Here is a 15,003-nt window from a genome sequence, read left to right as displayed (position 1 = left end):
ATGGCTTCAGGAATGTCAGACTTGGACAGTATAGAAATGTTGAGAGATGATCTTAGTTATGAAGACCGTGTAATAATATCCTTATTAGTTTCACAATTATGAATATTGTGATAGTTTCATGCAAATAATAAGATGTATTTTTCTGACACTGATTACAAGTTTTTCCTCTGAGGAGAGAAAGTGGCCAAAGCAGGGGTGGGATCCTACCAGTTTAGCAACCGGTTCACTGAGCTCAAGCTTGCTTCCCCGAAAATTGCTAACATAGCAATTGCTTCCCCGAAAATTGCTAACATCCCCGAAAATTGCTAACATATTGCTAACATAGTGTAAGCCACCCTGAGTCTCCGGAGAAGGGCGGGATATAAATGCAAATAAAAAAAAAATAAGACCAAGTCTTATATTAATTTTGGGGTAGGGCTTATATTACGAGCAACCTGAAAAATCATTCTAGGACTTATTTTCCAGTTGGGTCTTATTTTCGGGGAAACAGGGTAGAAAAGAGCTGGAACAATTTTATTCGCTAATAGAGGAGGGAGATGTCTGATGACAGACAGGGTCTGGATTACCAAATTAATATATAAATTAAAAAGTAGAGGAACTAGAACAGATCTACACCTCACCCCTTTCTGAGAGGTAATAACTCCAAACAGCTGCCCCTGTGAGGAACATCTGACCATCCTTCTGATGTGAAATGAAGGGGCTTAATGAGAAGAAGTCACTTTTTTCTACTGAGGATCCCCTTAGTTTGTCCCACAATATCTCTCTTGGCATTAAACTAAAGGATAACTCCAACAAAATAAATCAACAAAGGCTATGAGGAAAGAAACTTTGGGTTCGGGTATTGCTTGGCCAACTGGTAAGAGGGCCAGCCAGTAGTAAAGGATACAGTAGATTGGTCCACTTTTAAATTGCCTACTCCTCAGTACTTTCAATTTTGTCCAATGGATTTAAGTACAGATATTTAGCATATATCTTGCTGACTGTATTTGGGAAGCTAATGGGACTGTATTTGTCAGTATCCACTTGATTTCCTTTGTTTTTGTGGAATGGGAAGTCAAAAGCATTGCTCCAATCACTAGGAAAACATACTGAGTTGTTAATTTTAGTGGATAAGGCAGCCAGGCCTGGAACCTCCCAGTCCTTGTTCTCCCTTAGTAATTCCATGGAGGATAAAATATTCTTCTGAGACTTTTAGATTTTAGTTGTGAGATAAAATCCTTGACTTCAGATGAGTGCGTAGGAGCTGGATTGCCTAATGATGCCATTGTAAAAATAATCTGGAAATAGTTATCTTCTCATTCTGGTAGTATCTGGAAGATCAAACCACAGCCTCTCTCATTAAGGAAGATATTAACTAAGTTCCAGAATCAAGGAGGTTTCTTGCGTTTAGCAATTACAATGAAGCTGTCCTATTCCTCTCATAGGTTCCCTTTTCTTTGATTTAGAGTGGTCTTTTTTTCTTTCTTTCTTTCTTTGCAGATTTTTTTTTATCATTTTGTAGAAATGATAGCATTTCTGGGGATCATTACTGTAATTCAAAAGGTATTTACTGGTGTGAACAAGGCATTTTTAACTTTAGTATACCAAGTGTCAAATTAGAGGAGGGGTGTCAAACTCGCATTGTCACATGATGTATCGGGACTTTTTCCCCCCTTCGCTAAACCAGGCAGGAACAGAGCCAGCATGTGACGCATTCGGTTTGCAGGCCGCAAGTTTCACATCCCTGACTGAATTAGAGTTTAGATTTAATATGGGAAAGGCTAGGATAATCTGAGAATCATTATTGTGATAGATCCAGAATAAAGATAATGTCAGGGTTCCAAAGACACCCCCAAAGAAAGAAAACTCCAAGGCTTGAGTTTCCTCAAAGCTACATTTTATTAGAGATGTCATATTGGCACATCTGGGAAAACCCTCCAGGTGCAGGGCAAGATGTCCTTGAGTCTCTGCGAAAGGCATGTTATTATGACTATATATCACCATATCCATACAATGCCCCCTCCCAGTTTCCCACAGTAGTAAATGTGGCAGGCCTGAAGATGCAACGAGAAGATGGCTTCCAAGCCTGACAGATAAGTTAACCCTTTTCATAGGAGTCTGCTAGGCAGATCAGAGAGCGAACTGAAGAAGACTCTAACTTCAAGAAGACCAGCAGTCTCCAGAGTTATAACTCTGCAGAACTGTTGATTCAGAACATACCTTCTCTTCTGTAACTAAGCCAATAGTGGATCTTTTCTAGGAACTTAGTATTTGCTTTAGAATCCAGCAGGCAAATTACAGGAAGGTGATTACAGTTGCAGTGAGTTCCTATACAAAAATGAGTTATTAGTTAACAACCGGTTCTCCCGAATAGGTGTGAACTGGCTGAATCCCACCATTGCTTATAATAATAGTAATTTTAATCTTCATGACTTTGGTTCCTTGCCTGGTCTATCCTATAGGCTGACATCTGGATTCTTGATGGCCATTTAAGGGCTCAGAAGATAGTAGATGATGTACAAGTTTTTGTCTATGGAAAGGACTGCGGCCAGACAGAGTAGGAACTATTAAGCTGAGTAGAGTAGAGTACAATACAGTACAGTAGAATGCAATAGAACAGAACAGAACAGAACAGAACAGAATAACAGAGTTGGAAGGGACCTTGGAGGTTGTCTAAAAAAGAAATGGTCTGGATTAATAAATTAATAAAGAAATGGTCTGTATTAAATTTATTTCAAAATCCTTATCCCTGCCAAAGAGAGAGGACCTGAACAGGGACAAGCATGTATAGATTCTACGGAGTTTTTTATTAGTGCAGAATCCAATCTGGGTCGGTCACCAGGACCAGAGGTTTAGTCTTCTGAGTTTCAGACTTGTGCAGCAGCCCATCCTCAGGGAATACAGAAATGTACAGAATATCAGCAGTGTCCACCATCCTACTGTAACAGCCATCGAATTCTCAGGATGTCTGTTGGACACACTCCCCAAATTTCACAAAATGTTTGGGCTGTTTTGATCCAGCACCAGTCGGAACTCTTATAATATTGCATTTTACATTCCAAAGACCAAAAGAAAAGCTTTTAAAATCCAGCTCTCTGCAAGCACCCTACAAAAAGCAGTCTTGTACACAAGTTGTCACAGCAGGTGGCAGTACCAAGTCAACCTTGGCTGATCTCAAGAAAAGAAGAAAAAAACCCTGAAAGGCTCAGATCCAGCTAGTAGTTGGGTGGGAAACTATAAAGAAATTCCAGTGCTTTAGCTAGTCTGGAAAATTGAAAAAAAACAAACACCTTGCAGATGTTTTTGTTAAGAAAACTGCAGCGAGATGTCCACATAATTACTACAAGTCAAGTCCAACTCCATCCAAATGAGTTGTATATTGCAAATTTCCCTCTTGTTTCTTGGAAACATTTATTCAACAAAGACAGCATACAGTGTATTTTTATTTTCCTTCCAGTAATACAAAAGCAGACACTGGAGCGATATCTAAATAAAGGAATAGTTGAGTGAAATAGTCTTGAACCGAAAGGTTCATAATCTGTTGCCATTTGGAGTGATCATATTTTTTGCAATATGCAATGCTGCCCCAAATTTATTTCAAAAGTAGGAGATTTGGAGGACTGTCAGGCAAGGCTTTTACTGTGCAATCCTCCTTACTAAAGTATCAAATTTTACAAGATCATTCAGTCAACAGTTTTTCTTTATAGTGCGGCAATATTTCTCGGCACTTGCATTTTAGGTAAGAAAAGCGGAATAGCTGTGCAATGATGTATATGATGCATACACCCATACATTGTTTGATTTTTCATTGCTTAGGATAAAAAGTAATAAATATCTTAAAAGCCATGCGAATGAAACCAGCAGAACATTAACCAATTAATTGGGATTACTGGGGAATTATAGATAGTATTGGACTGCAAGGTCAGTCATTTTTGATGGAAATTGTGTTTCAGCCCCAGTACATTTCCAAAGAGCTGAGATGTTAGTTTAGTGGTAGTGCAAAAGAAAAAAAAAGGATTGAGGGATCAAAACATCCTGTGCCCAGAAAGTGACATTAAATTAAAAAAAAAAAAAGAACTTGAAGATGCACTCTTTATTTTAGAAAAAAGTTTGGATGCATGGTACAGTTACTCACCAGGGAGGAAAAATCCCTCTGCAAATACATCCTACTTGAGATAAGCAAATATTGAGACAAGTTAAGGGCCTATGAGTTGAATAACCGTATTGTGTATGATCCAGTGAATTAAATATTTGTCTTTACTGTATGTGATTATGGCATTGCACTATCTACATCCAGGGTTCTTTTTCATTCCTCCTTGTTCCCATTTTTCCCTTCCTCATGGATTCCCTCAGTCCAGAGGTGGGCTTCAGATCCTTTACTGCCCCATTGCTAGATGGGCGTGGCTTAGTTGGCCACCTGCACCATGATGGGGGGGCATTTTTCACCCTCCCCAGGCTGCAGAGGTTATCCTTGAGCCTCTGGGAAGAGGCCCTCCGGAGGCCAGAAATAAGCCTGATTCCAGACTTTTGGAACCACCGGTAGGCCTGTTTTTTGCCCTCCCAGACCCTCCGCGCAGCCCCTGCACTTACCTGGAATGATGAACGGGCTGTGTGGAGACTCCTGGGAAGGCTGGGGTGGGGTGGGCGTGGCTAGCCAGGGGTGGCATTTTGGGGTTCACTGAACCCTGGCAATCCTTGGCTAGAGGATTGCCTGAACCCTACCGAACCCGGAGCTCACCCTGCCTCAGTCTACTTTTATTAATATTTCAGACATTGAAAGAATGCAGAGTGGGATGCAGGGAAGGAAGGTAATCTCTTCTCCTGCCAGATGCTCTTTATTGGATAGATACCATTCAGTATAAGGCCCAGTCTTCAAAGCACTACATAACTTCTGAAAACTCTATTATTTTCCAGCCTAGGCATTCATACCAATATCGTTGGTAGAAGATACCTATTATCGTACTAAATAATTCTTGGGTTTTAATCACACACATTTTCCACCAATCCATGGTGAAAGCCACATTGCATTGTTACAGGAGTTGACAACCTTTTAAGGCACCAGGAACCACGATCTGATGGTGCAGGTGCCGACCAAACAAATTGAAACACAAGCAAAAAAAGAAGTCAAACTAGCTTTTAAAAAATACCTTACCTGAGATTTCCCCTCACCCCTAGAATTACTAGACTTAAGGTGAGAATAGTTGAAATCCCAGAAATTTTGCAATCTTTCAAGAGTTCATCTGTTGATTGATCTTCAGTCTGATGGATGTTTTCCAAGGGTCCAGGGGTGAAAGGCCTCTTTTGAGGGCCATGTTTCCATCAGAGCACTATTTGCATTCTAGTAACTTCGATTTAGTATCTTCTTGTTATAACTCCATCCTGCTGCAATCGAATTCTAGGAGCAGGTACTATATCCCTGCTGAGCAGCAGAAGCAATTTGTGATAATGGTGGTCAGTTAGTCCAGACATGTGCAGAAAAATAGCATATGATATGAAACGGAAAGCAAGCTTGTAACATTTGACCTCATCACTGGGTCAAAAGTTACACTTTCTCAAAAATGGTTTTGCAAATCTTTTTCAGAGCTGATAGATACACACCTTAGCTGGATACAAAACATTATATGAAACAGAAAGGCTGTGCTTTTTTGATCCAAGCAAACAAAGTCCCAGGTAATTTACTTTCTTTTTCCCTTCTGACTTTTGTCTAGCTTCAGTTCTTCTTAAGCTTTCTTTGACTTGGCTGGTCTTCTGCAAATGTCTTTTTGGTTGCTTGCTCAGTTGAAAATTTAATTGCAGAAACATCTAATATTTGGTGGGAAAGGAAAATGCATTTGGGGTAGGGTTGAATGGTGGCTACATGTTTTCTTCCAAAATGGTCGAAGTTTTTTTTTTTTTTTAAGAAATGTGGTATTTGTTTTTAAATGATTAGGAACTGAATGAAGATTCTCAGTCATCCAGGTAATGTTTGTCCCAAAGGTGGTTTTTCAAGTGGACTTTCTGGTTTTTCTTTGAAGACATTTCGCTTCTCATCCAAGAAGCTTCTTCAGCTCTGGCTGGATGGTGGGGAATGGGAGGATTTATATTCCTTGCAGGCAGCTGGTCATTTGCATTTTTTTAGAGAGTCATTGAGGCCACCTTAAGGTTTATGTGTGTCCTCAGGGTTACCTGAGTAGTCCAAATAGGTGTGGAGCCTTCTTGGAACTGTTGAAAGGACTGTATTGTAAACTGGAGATAGATGATGCCGTATCCTTCCCCTCTGTCTGTTCAATTTTGACACAGAGGGGCCTCTTTGACCCCTCTTTCAAACCAGTGGTCCTCTCTATGCAAAATGTGGAGTTTGCTGTTTCCAAAAGAGTGGCCTTTGTCTTTTAAATGCAGATGAACTGCTGAATCTAGTTCTGATGGGTTTGTTCTCCTATGTTGTGCCACAAATTTATGAATGAGAAGCAAAGCGCCTTCAAAGAAAAACCAAAACGTCCAGCTGCTCTCTTAAAAAAGCACCTTTGGGACATTAGGAACTGAGGTTTGCCTAACATTTCACCTACATATTGTCTGTTGCAAAAATGAACGTATTCTTCTCTTGCAACGCCTAAGCACACCTCTCTTCTGCACTGGATTTCTTCCTTATCTACACTCAGATAGTAATGTTCTGTGATAGTCTGTACTTAGAAAAAGAATTTGCTTTTGCGAGTCTCTAATCTGCATTTCTGTTGCACAGATCAGAGAGAAGAATGTCTTTTTAAAAGACTATTAGCTTCTTTTTTTTGGTCGAAGACTAGAGACTTGATCTTGTTTTAGAATTCTGACTTTTCCCCAGGGAGTCTACAAATCAGTAATTCTTTGTAATTATTGATTAATCAACACTAACGTTACGCCCTTTCCAATACAATCTTTGACTTATTTGGGAACCCTATCCACAATTTTTTATAGCAATAGCACTTAGGTTTATATATCACTTCACATGCTTTACAGCCCTCTCTAAGCTGTTTACAGAATCAACATATTGCCCCCAACAATCCGGGTCTTCATTTTACCAACCTCGGAAGGATGGAAGGCTGAGTCAACTTTATAATTCATGGTCATGCACTATAATTCCCAAGACAGGTGTTAAAGACCCTGAAATAACAGTAAATAACATCAAATCTTAGAGGGAAGTAAAAGCACAGCCTTAATAAATCCATGAGCCCAAACTTTTGACTCAATCCAGAGTTAGCCAAATTATTCTTCCAATATGAAGAAGAATAGCAGAAGAGCAGCCAAAATGTAAAATAACCATTGGCTGCATCTCTGCATTTTAAGCATTTCAGATATGTCCCTTTTCTAATCTCTTTTTGATAAAAGGATTTATGTAATATTCCCTCTGTTAGGGATGATTCTTGAGAGTCCCTTGGACTGCAAGGATATCATATCAATCATTCCTAAAGGAACTCAACCCTGACTAATCTTTGGAGGACAGATACTGAAGTTGCAGCTCAACTACAGGCACCAAATGAGAAGAGAGGATTCATTGGAAGTCTTTCCCTCAATGCGGGGAAAGATTAAAGGCAACAGGAGAAGGACACGGTCGAGAATGAGATGGTTAGATCATGTCATTAAAGCAATGAGCATGAATTTGGACCAATTAAGGGAGCCAGTAGAGGACAGTAGGGGGAGTGGGGAGCTGGTATGTTATGGTCTGTGGGGGAATAAAGTGTCAGACATGACTTAGCAAGTGAATAGCAACAATAAATATCCCCTCTTTCAGTGTATGATAGATTCACAGCTGGCTGCCATTATTGTATCTGTCTCTCAGAGTCTCGGTTTACTGTAGCTTATTTTAGGGTGCATGGTAAAGTAAAGCCTGATTGCTACTACTAACAAAGGAAAGGAGAAATTGTTCTGGATTGGGAATGATTTAGTGCCATCCACTAAGTAACCCAAGCCAACTTTTGAGTTTCTATTTTTTATTGAAGGTTTATAGAGGAGGAGATCCACATTTCCATAACTCGTAGTGAAATACCTTTGAATATCTATTGTAAGGTGGGAGGTAACTACACCACAGATAGATTTTAGGGAAATGACAATATCTGACTAGTGATGGTGAGAAAAGAGGGTCACCCTTAGCAGTCTCTGCAGTAATAATTGACTAGGATGAACTCTATCAATTTAAACCTTGCAGTTTTCTCTTTTTCAACCTCACAGCCATGGATTTCATCTCCCAGAATTCTATGCAATGGGTATCGGGCTGTAGAATTCTGGGAACTGAGGTCAAGGTATCTGGAAGTCAGTCAGATTTATTTATTTATGAATAGAATAGAATAGAATAGAATAGAATAGAATAGAATAGAATAGAATAGAATAGAATAGAATAGAATAGAATAGAATAGAATTCTTTATTGGCCAAGTGTGATTGGACACACAAGGAATTTGTCTTAGGTGTATATGCTCTCAGTATACATAAAAAGACAAGATACATTCATCAAGAATCATAAGGTACAACACTTAATGATAGTCATAAGGTACAAATAAGCAATCAAGAAACAGTATCAATATAAATTGTAAGGATACAAGCAACAAAGTTACAGTCATGCAGTCATAAGTGGGAGGGGATGGGTGATAGGAATGATGAGGAGACTAAGAATAATAGTAATGCAATTTACAGTGCATTACAGTGTTGTAATTGACAGTGTTGTAATTGACAGTGTTGAGGGAATTATTTGTTTAGCAGAGTGATGGCGTTCGGAAAAAAACTGTTAAATTTATATTGCTGCCTGTTCGCCTATGGCGACCCAAGAGAAAGTCTTTTATCACAATGAGGTAATATAGATAGTCCTCAGCTTACAGCAGTTCATTTAGTGACCATCTGAAGTTAAAACATCGCTGAAAAAAGGGACATGACCATTTTTCAGACTTAACAACCATTGCAGCAATCCTATGGTCATGTGATCAAAATCCAGGCGCTTGGAAATTGACTCATACTTATGTTGATGGTGGCAGTGCCCTGGGGTCATGTGATCACCTTCTGCAACCTCTGACAAGCAAAGTCAATGGGACACCTAAATTCACTTAACCATGTTACTAATAATGCAGTGATTCACGTATAACAACTGTAGCAAGAAAGGTCGTAAAATGGGTCAAAACTCGCATAACAAATGTCTCACTCAGCAATAGAAATTTTGGGGTCAGTTGTGGCCGTATGTCAAGGACAGCCTGTAATATATAAATTCCCAGTATCTTGTATTGAAGAGATTAAGGTTATTCTCCAGGGTGCTGGTTGAAGCGATATTAGTTATTCCATCAGAAAGTATTCTGTCTAAAAGTAAACGCAGCTTTAATTCAAATGCCGAAACAAATGTAGGGCACTGGGATTGAATTGTGTGCCTATGGCTGTGTTGTAGTACACAGGCTGTTCTTGGGTACACCTCCACTTTCAGAATCTGTTGCCCACAACAATGTAATTCTATGTACACAAGGACTCCCCATTATCTAAACCTCTGATTATCTTAATCTTTTGGATATCTTCCCAGCCATTTGGCTACAAGAGGGCACATTTTTATTAGATATTTACAAGAATCAAAGCACAGTATTCAGGCCTCAGGAATTTTTGGACTATTTACCACCATCTCCCCATTCCCCTCTGTTGCAAAAGCAGAATGAGTCATAATAAGCTCTAGATATCAGCTGTGCAATCATCAAAAGTACATAAAAATATGAGTGGATTGGAAAAAGTGAGTCTGGAGCAGTTGTTTGGCCTTATCTGATATTAAGACCACTGGAGAGACTGACATGAATGCTCAGCAGGTTAAAAAACAGCAAGATTTCTCACACACACCCCAAAAACCACACAAATAGAAATGTAGTTGACTTAGAGGCGGCATTCACAACTGGTGCTAAAACAAAACATGATCCAGCATTGTGCGGCAGCTGCCAAAAAAAGCCGACACAGTTCTAGGCTGCATAAACAGAAGGATAGAATCAAGATCACGTGAAGTGTTAATACCACTTTATAAGGCCTTGGTAAGGCCACACTTGGAATATTGCATTCAGTTTTGGTCGCCATGATGTAAAAAAGATGCTGAGAGTCTAGAAAGAGTGCAAAGAAGAGCAACAAAGATGATTAAGGGACTAGAGGCTAAAACATATGAAGAACGGTTGCAGGAACTAGGTATGTCTAGTTTAATGAAAAGAAGGAGTAGGGGAGACATGATAGCAGTGTTCCAATATCTCAGGGGCTGCCACAAAGAAGAGGGAGTCAAACTATTCTCCAAAGCACCTGAGGGTAGAACAAGAAGCAATGATAAGCAATCTGATTAATCAGATCTCAGAAAGTCCTAAGTTGGGTCAGAATATTTGGTTCCGAGACCACCAAGAAGTCCCACTGGGAAATCTAAAAAATACAGTACAGTGTCGAGAGGAGGAAATGAAAAATCTTGTATCTATATTTTGGCCAAGAAAACTACATGAAGGTTGTGCTCATGTAGTCACCAAATAAATACAAGCTTCCCTTGCGGAAAGTTTTTACTTAAAGAAAGTCAAATAACAAAACAAACTTTTGTTTCTAGCCTGAGATAATCTGCATTTCTAGGACTGGATTCTGAGTTTATAACAGCACCAACATTAATTATACCAGCACTGGCTTCTTTAATGGATTCTCTAGTAACTGTCTGTCTGTCTGTCCGTCCATTTATTATCTATCTATCTATCTATCTATCTATCTATCTATCTATCTATCTATCTATCTATCTATCTACCTACCTACCTACCTACCTACCTACCTACCTACCTACCTACCTACATCTCACAAGAGTAAGACTTTTCCAATGCAATTTGCCAATTTGTAGAAAAGTACCCTGTTTCCCCAAAAATAAGACATCCCCTGACAACAAGCCCAATCGGGCTTTTCAGCGCATGCCCTAAAATAAGCCTCCCCCCCCCGAAAATAAGCCCTTCCTGAAAATATTTAAACGCAGAGGTGGAAATCAGACAAGATGGCAAGAGGAACCCCATTTTGCTCCACGGGCCCCAAAATAATAAGACCTCCCCGAAAATAAGGCCAAGGGCTTATTTTTGGGGTTAAAAAAATATAAGACAGGGTCTTATTTTTGGGGAAACACGGTATATGTTAATTTTTTTTTTTATCAGACTATCCATATTAATAAATCTTACAGGAAATTTGTGGAAACCCAAGTGCATCAGGCAACATTGCAAACAAAAATGCAGATAGGAACCAGTTTTCCAAGCTGCAATCTTTAAAGCAAAAAAAAACACATTCTCAAGTTCAGTAAACGGAAGTTGAGAACTTGACAAAAATGATTGACGGCAATCTTGCCTCTTGAAACGAAAAAGTTTTCCCATTCTGATTCTCTGCCCCCACTGTGGAAATGCCTGCCACCAGCCTCTTTGAAGAAAAATCATGTTCCAATGCTCTCGTTTTTCCAGGCTAATAACTTTTCAAGGTTCAGGGGGTGTTCATAGGATAAGGTTAAAAAAAAATAAATAAGAAAACCAAAAGGGTGCCGACTGCAGTGCAATTGAAATTCCGTCCTTTTTTCCTACACAACGCATGTTAAAAAAAATAACAGGCAGAGTTTATATAGCACATTACATATAGCATCTATAGTGGCGCCATTTTGACTTAATTTAGATGTGCTTGGTAAGTAACTATCAGAACTTTTGAACATTTTGTTTGTTTCATTTCCCATTGACTTTGCTCGTCAGAAGGAGATCACATGACCCTGGGACCCTGCAACCGCCATAAATATGAGCCAGTGGCCAAGCGTCTGAATTTTGTTCACCTGACGCCCATGGGAATACTGCCATAATGGTCATAAGGGTGAAAAACGGTCACATGTCGGTACCATTTTAACTTTGAACGAAGTTAGTTACTGTTGGGAGTCGGGGACTGCCTGTACCATGAGGTTTTTTTTGGCTCATTAAGCTCAGTACAATTAATTCAGAGAGCTTCTTTTCCTGATTCTGATCTATTTTGCCTCCGCTGCTTCTCAGTACATATAAATGAACACTTCCTTCAGTGCCAGCTAGTCCCGTTTTGGCTGTCCTGCGCCGCTTTCGAACAGGAAAAAATGTCACATTTCCAAACAGGTTGAGATCTTTAAATAAAAAGGAAATGTCCTTACAATGCATAGAGCTTTTTTTCATTCTCGGTACTTAACCCTGTGAACACAAATGTGCTGATAAATAAAACAGCTTGTAATGTCATCCTACTTCTTTACCCACCATTCCCTCCTTAAGGTAGTTCTGCTCACCTTTTTTTTTTTAATCCAGATTCTATTTTTAGCATTTCAAAAAGACCAAAAACTTTCCATTAAAGATCTGCTCTTCTCATTTCCTGGGTAAAGAAAACAGGAAGCCTTTTAAAAAAAAGAGGTTGGGGGGGGGGATGTATATAGGCTTCAGTTTTCAGGGTTTCTCCTGAAACTAGATCCATATCACCCTCTGCTGGCAATTCCAGGACATTGCAAGACTTTAAAAGGTAAAGGTTCCCCTCGCACATTTGTGCTAGTTGTTCCCAATTTTAGGGGGCGATGCTCATCTCCGTTTCAAAGCCGAAGAGCCAGCGCTGTCCAAAGTCATCTCCATGGTTATGTGGCCGGCATGACTAAATGCTAAAGGCGCATGGAACACTGTTACCTTCCCACCAAAGGTGGTCCCTATTTTTCTACTTGCATTTTTACATGCTTTCGAACTGCTAGGTTGGCAGAAGCTGGGACAAGTAACGGGAGCTCGGCGCTAGGGATTCAAACCACTGAACTGCTGACCTTTCTGATTGACAAGCTCAGCATCTTAGCCACAGAGCCACTGCATCCCCTTTAAGATTTTAGAAGCCATCAATTTCAATTAAGGCCTAGCCTTGTTTTAAAAACCCACAATTAATTAGATATCTTAAGTATAACTGAAGACACATACATCCTGCATATTGATTAAATGCTTAGAGCACTTAGCAACATAACCCCAAGTGTGATAAGATGTATTGACGATGTTTGAGGAATAATCTTGTATATTAATTACACAGTCCCATCAACAAATATGGATAAGAACAAATGCTTCTCTTCCCCCCCCCCCCTCCCCCCCGATAGTTGCAAGAGAAAAGCTTGGAATATTTTTGATTTTTGATTTTTAAAAAATATTTTTTCCATATACATTTTCAACCATGGTTAAAATCTTCAAAAGTGCATTGTTCTGTTATATCTGTAGTTTGTTGTTGTTTTTAATTGAGAAGGCTTAATCCTGGTCTGCATCCTCTATATGTTTCTCTCTTTCTATGTACAATACAACAGGTAATAAGTAATGTATTGAACAATTACAAAATCTATAGAACAAGCAACGTTCTTAATAACCATTACAACTTGAAAGTGTGTGTTATGACCTGCCCAGACTGAGTCCAGATAATCCTCAAAATACCACCAGTTGCTTAGCAATTGTTTGGAGTTATGACTGACCTCCTCAGGGATATTTGCAATCCAGATTCAAAGTTCTGACCCTCCTCCTGTGTTCACACAATCACATTTTGGGCAACTGACCCGCATTTGCAGCCGTTTGCACTAGCCAGCAGTCACATGACCACAATTTACAATGTTTTTTTTTGTTTGTTTTGCTGGAAACTGGCTCTTGCTTCCTATTTCTGTCGAAAAAAACAACTGTTACAGACAATGGATTTGTTTAATGACTGCTACTTTTGCTTAATATCCACATCGATTCACTTAGCAACCGCTTCAAAAAGGTTGCAAAACCTCATGTGGTAACTCACTTACCAACCAACATGAATTGTGACCATAATTTTGAGCTCAGTTACAGTCAAGGAATACCTGTGTTTGAAGCAAGCAGAGCTTTTGAGCCACCAGACTGACCCAAATGTGGTCCCGCTATTATAGGTAGAACTTTGCATGCCCATTGTTCCTTCAGATGATTGCCTCAAATTCCATCCACCACAGAGATATCTAAGTCAGGGGTGGGCAACTGTGACAACTTTATGACTTGTGGATTTAAATTCTCAGAATTCCTAAGCCAACCAACTTTATGACTAGGGGACTTCAACTCCCAGAATTCCTGAGGCAGCTGACTCAGGAATTCTGGGAGTTGAAGTCCATAGGCAGTAAAGCAGAGGTGAAATCCAGCAGGTTCTGACAGGTTCTGGAGAACTGGTAGTGGAAATTTTGAGTAGTTTGGAGAACTGGCAAATGCCACCTCTGACTGGCCCCAGAGTGGGGAGGGAATGGGGATTTTGCAGTATCCTTCCCCTGCCATGCCCACGAAGCCATACTATGCCCACGAAGCCACGCCCACAGAACCGGTAGTAAAAAAATTTGGATTTCACCATTGCCATAAAGCCATACTTGCCCATCTCTGATGTAAGCCCATCTTGATGTACCATTGATCCTATCAGTTAATTTTCATTCTTGCTGAGACCAGAATACAGAATATACACAACCTCATGGTCTGATTCCAGAACATTTCAGTCCCTACTGTGACATTCCCAAAATATGCCAGAATGTCCCTGCCCCTTACAGAGCCAAAGTATTGTATTCTAGAATTTATTATTCTCAAATAGAAAGTGGCACAGATAGTTCTGGACATGACGGAAAAGGTCAGAGAAAGCTAGGGAGGAGGTAGAAAGAATTAGGAGAACAGCAACAGCAACAACAACAACACAACAATTTCATTTTTCTCTTAGAAACAAAGGGGCTGTGTTGCTTGGCGAAACAGTTTTGAAAGGTGCTTTCTGAACCTTTATCAAAGTAACAAAGCACTCCCTTGCAATTCCCACAGCCCTAGGAATAGCTCTTTCCTCCTTTTTTCTAAACAACTGGCATTCAGAAACACACTGCAGGTCTAATGTATAATCACAATAACTAACAGCCATTAACACTTTGTCTTCTGTGAACATATCTAACCACTTTTCTAGCGCTATCCCAACCGGCAGCAATCACAGTATTTTCTGGAAGCAGTTCCATGGTTTAAATAAGAGCTGTGGGGAAATACAGCTGCTACCTTTGAATGATCCTGATTTATAGTATTTATAATCTC

At 39.7% G+C, this 15,003-nt stretch overlaps 1 protein-coding gene across 15 annotated transcripts in view; it reads left to right on the top strand.

The window, feature by feature from the left end:
- NFATC2 (nuclear factor of activated T cells 2) overlaps positions 1 to 15,003 on the top strand; it is a 233,824-nt gene that overhangs the window by 184,620 nt on the left and 34,201 nt on the right. For 4 of the 15 annotated variants that reach the window (XM_058175788.1, XM_058175787.1, XM_058175797.1 and 1 more), the window contains one exon: positions 5,561 to 5,649. The exons of 10 other annotated variants lie outside the window; for them this stretch is intronic. In XM_058175788.1, the coding sequence (XP_058031771.1) occupies positions 5,561 to 5,604 (44 nt within the window). In that variant the 3' untranslated portion in view covers positions 5,605 to 5,649. Of the gene's footprint in view, positions 1 to 5,560; positions 5,650 to 15,003 lie in introns of those variants that run through there. One more of the 15 variants, XM_058175800.1, reaches the window with a different exon arrangement.

Source organism: Ahaetulla prasina, chromosome 3 (genome assembly GCF_028640845.1).
Source record: "Ahaetulla prasina isolate Xishuangbanna chromosome 3, ASM2864084v1, whole genome shotgun sequence".
Taxonomy (NCBI): domain Eukaryota; kingdom Metazoa; phylum Chordata; class Lepidosauria; order Squamata; family Colubridae; genus Ahaetulla; species Ahaetulla prasina.
Note: the sequence above shows the minus strand (reverse complement) of the source record. Positions and strands in the feature narration are given on the sequence as shown.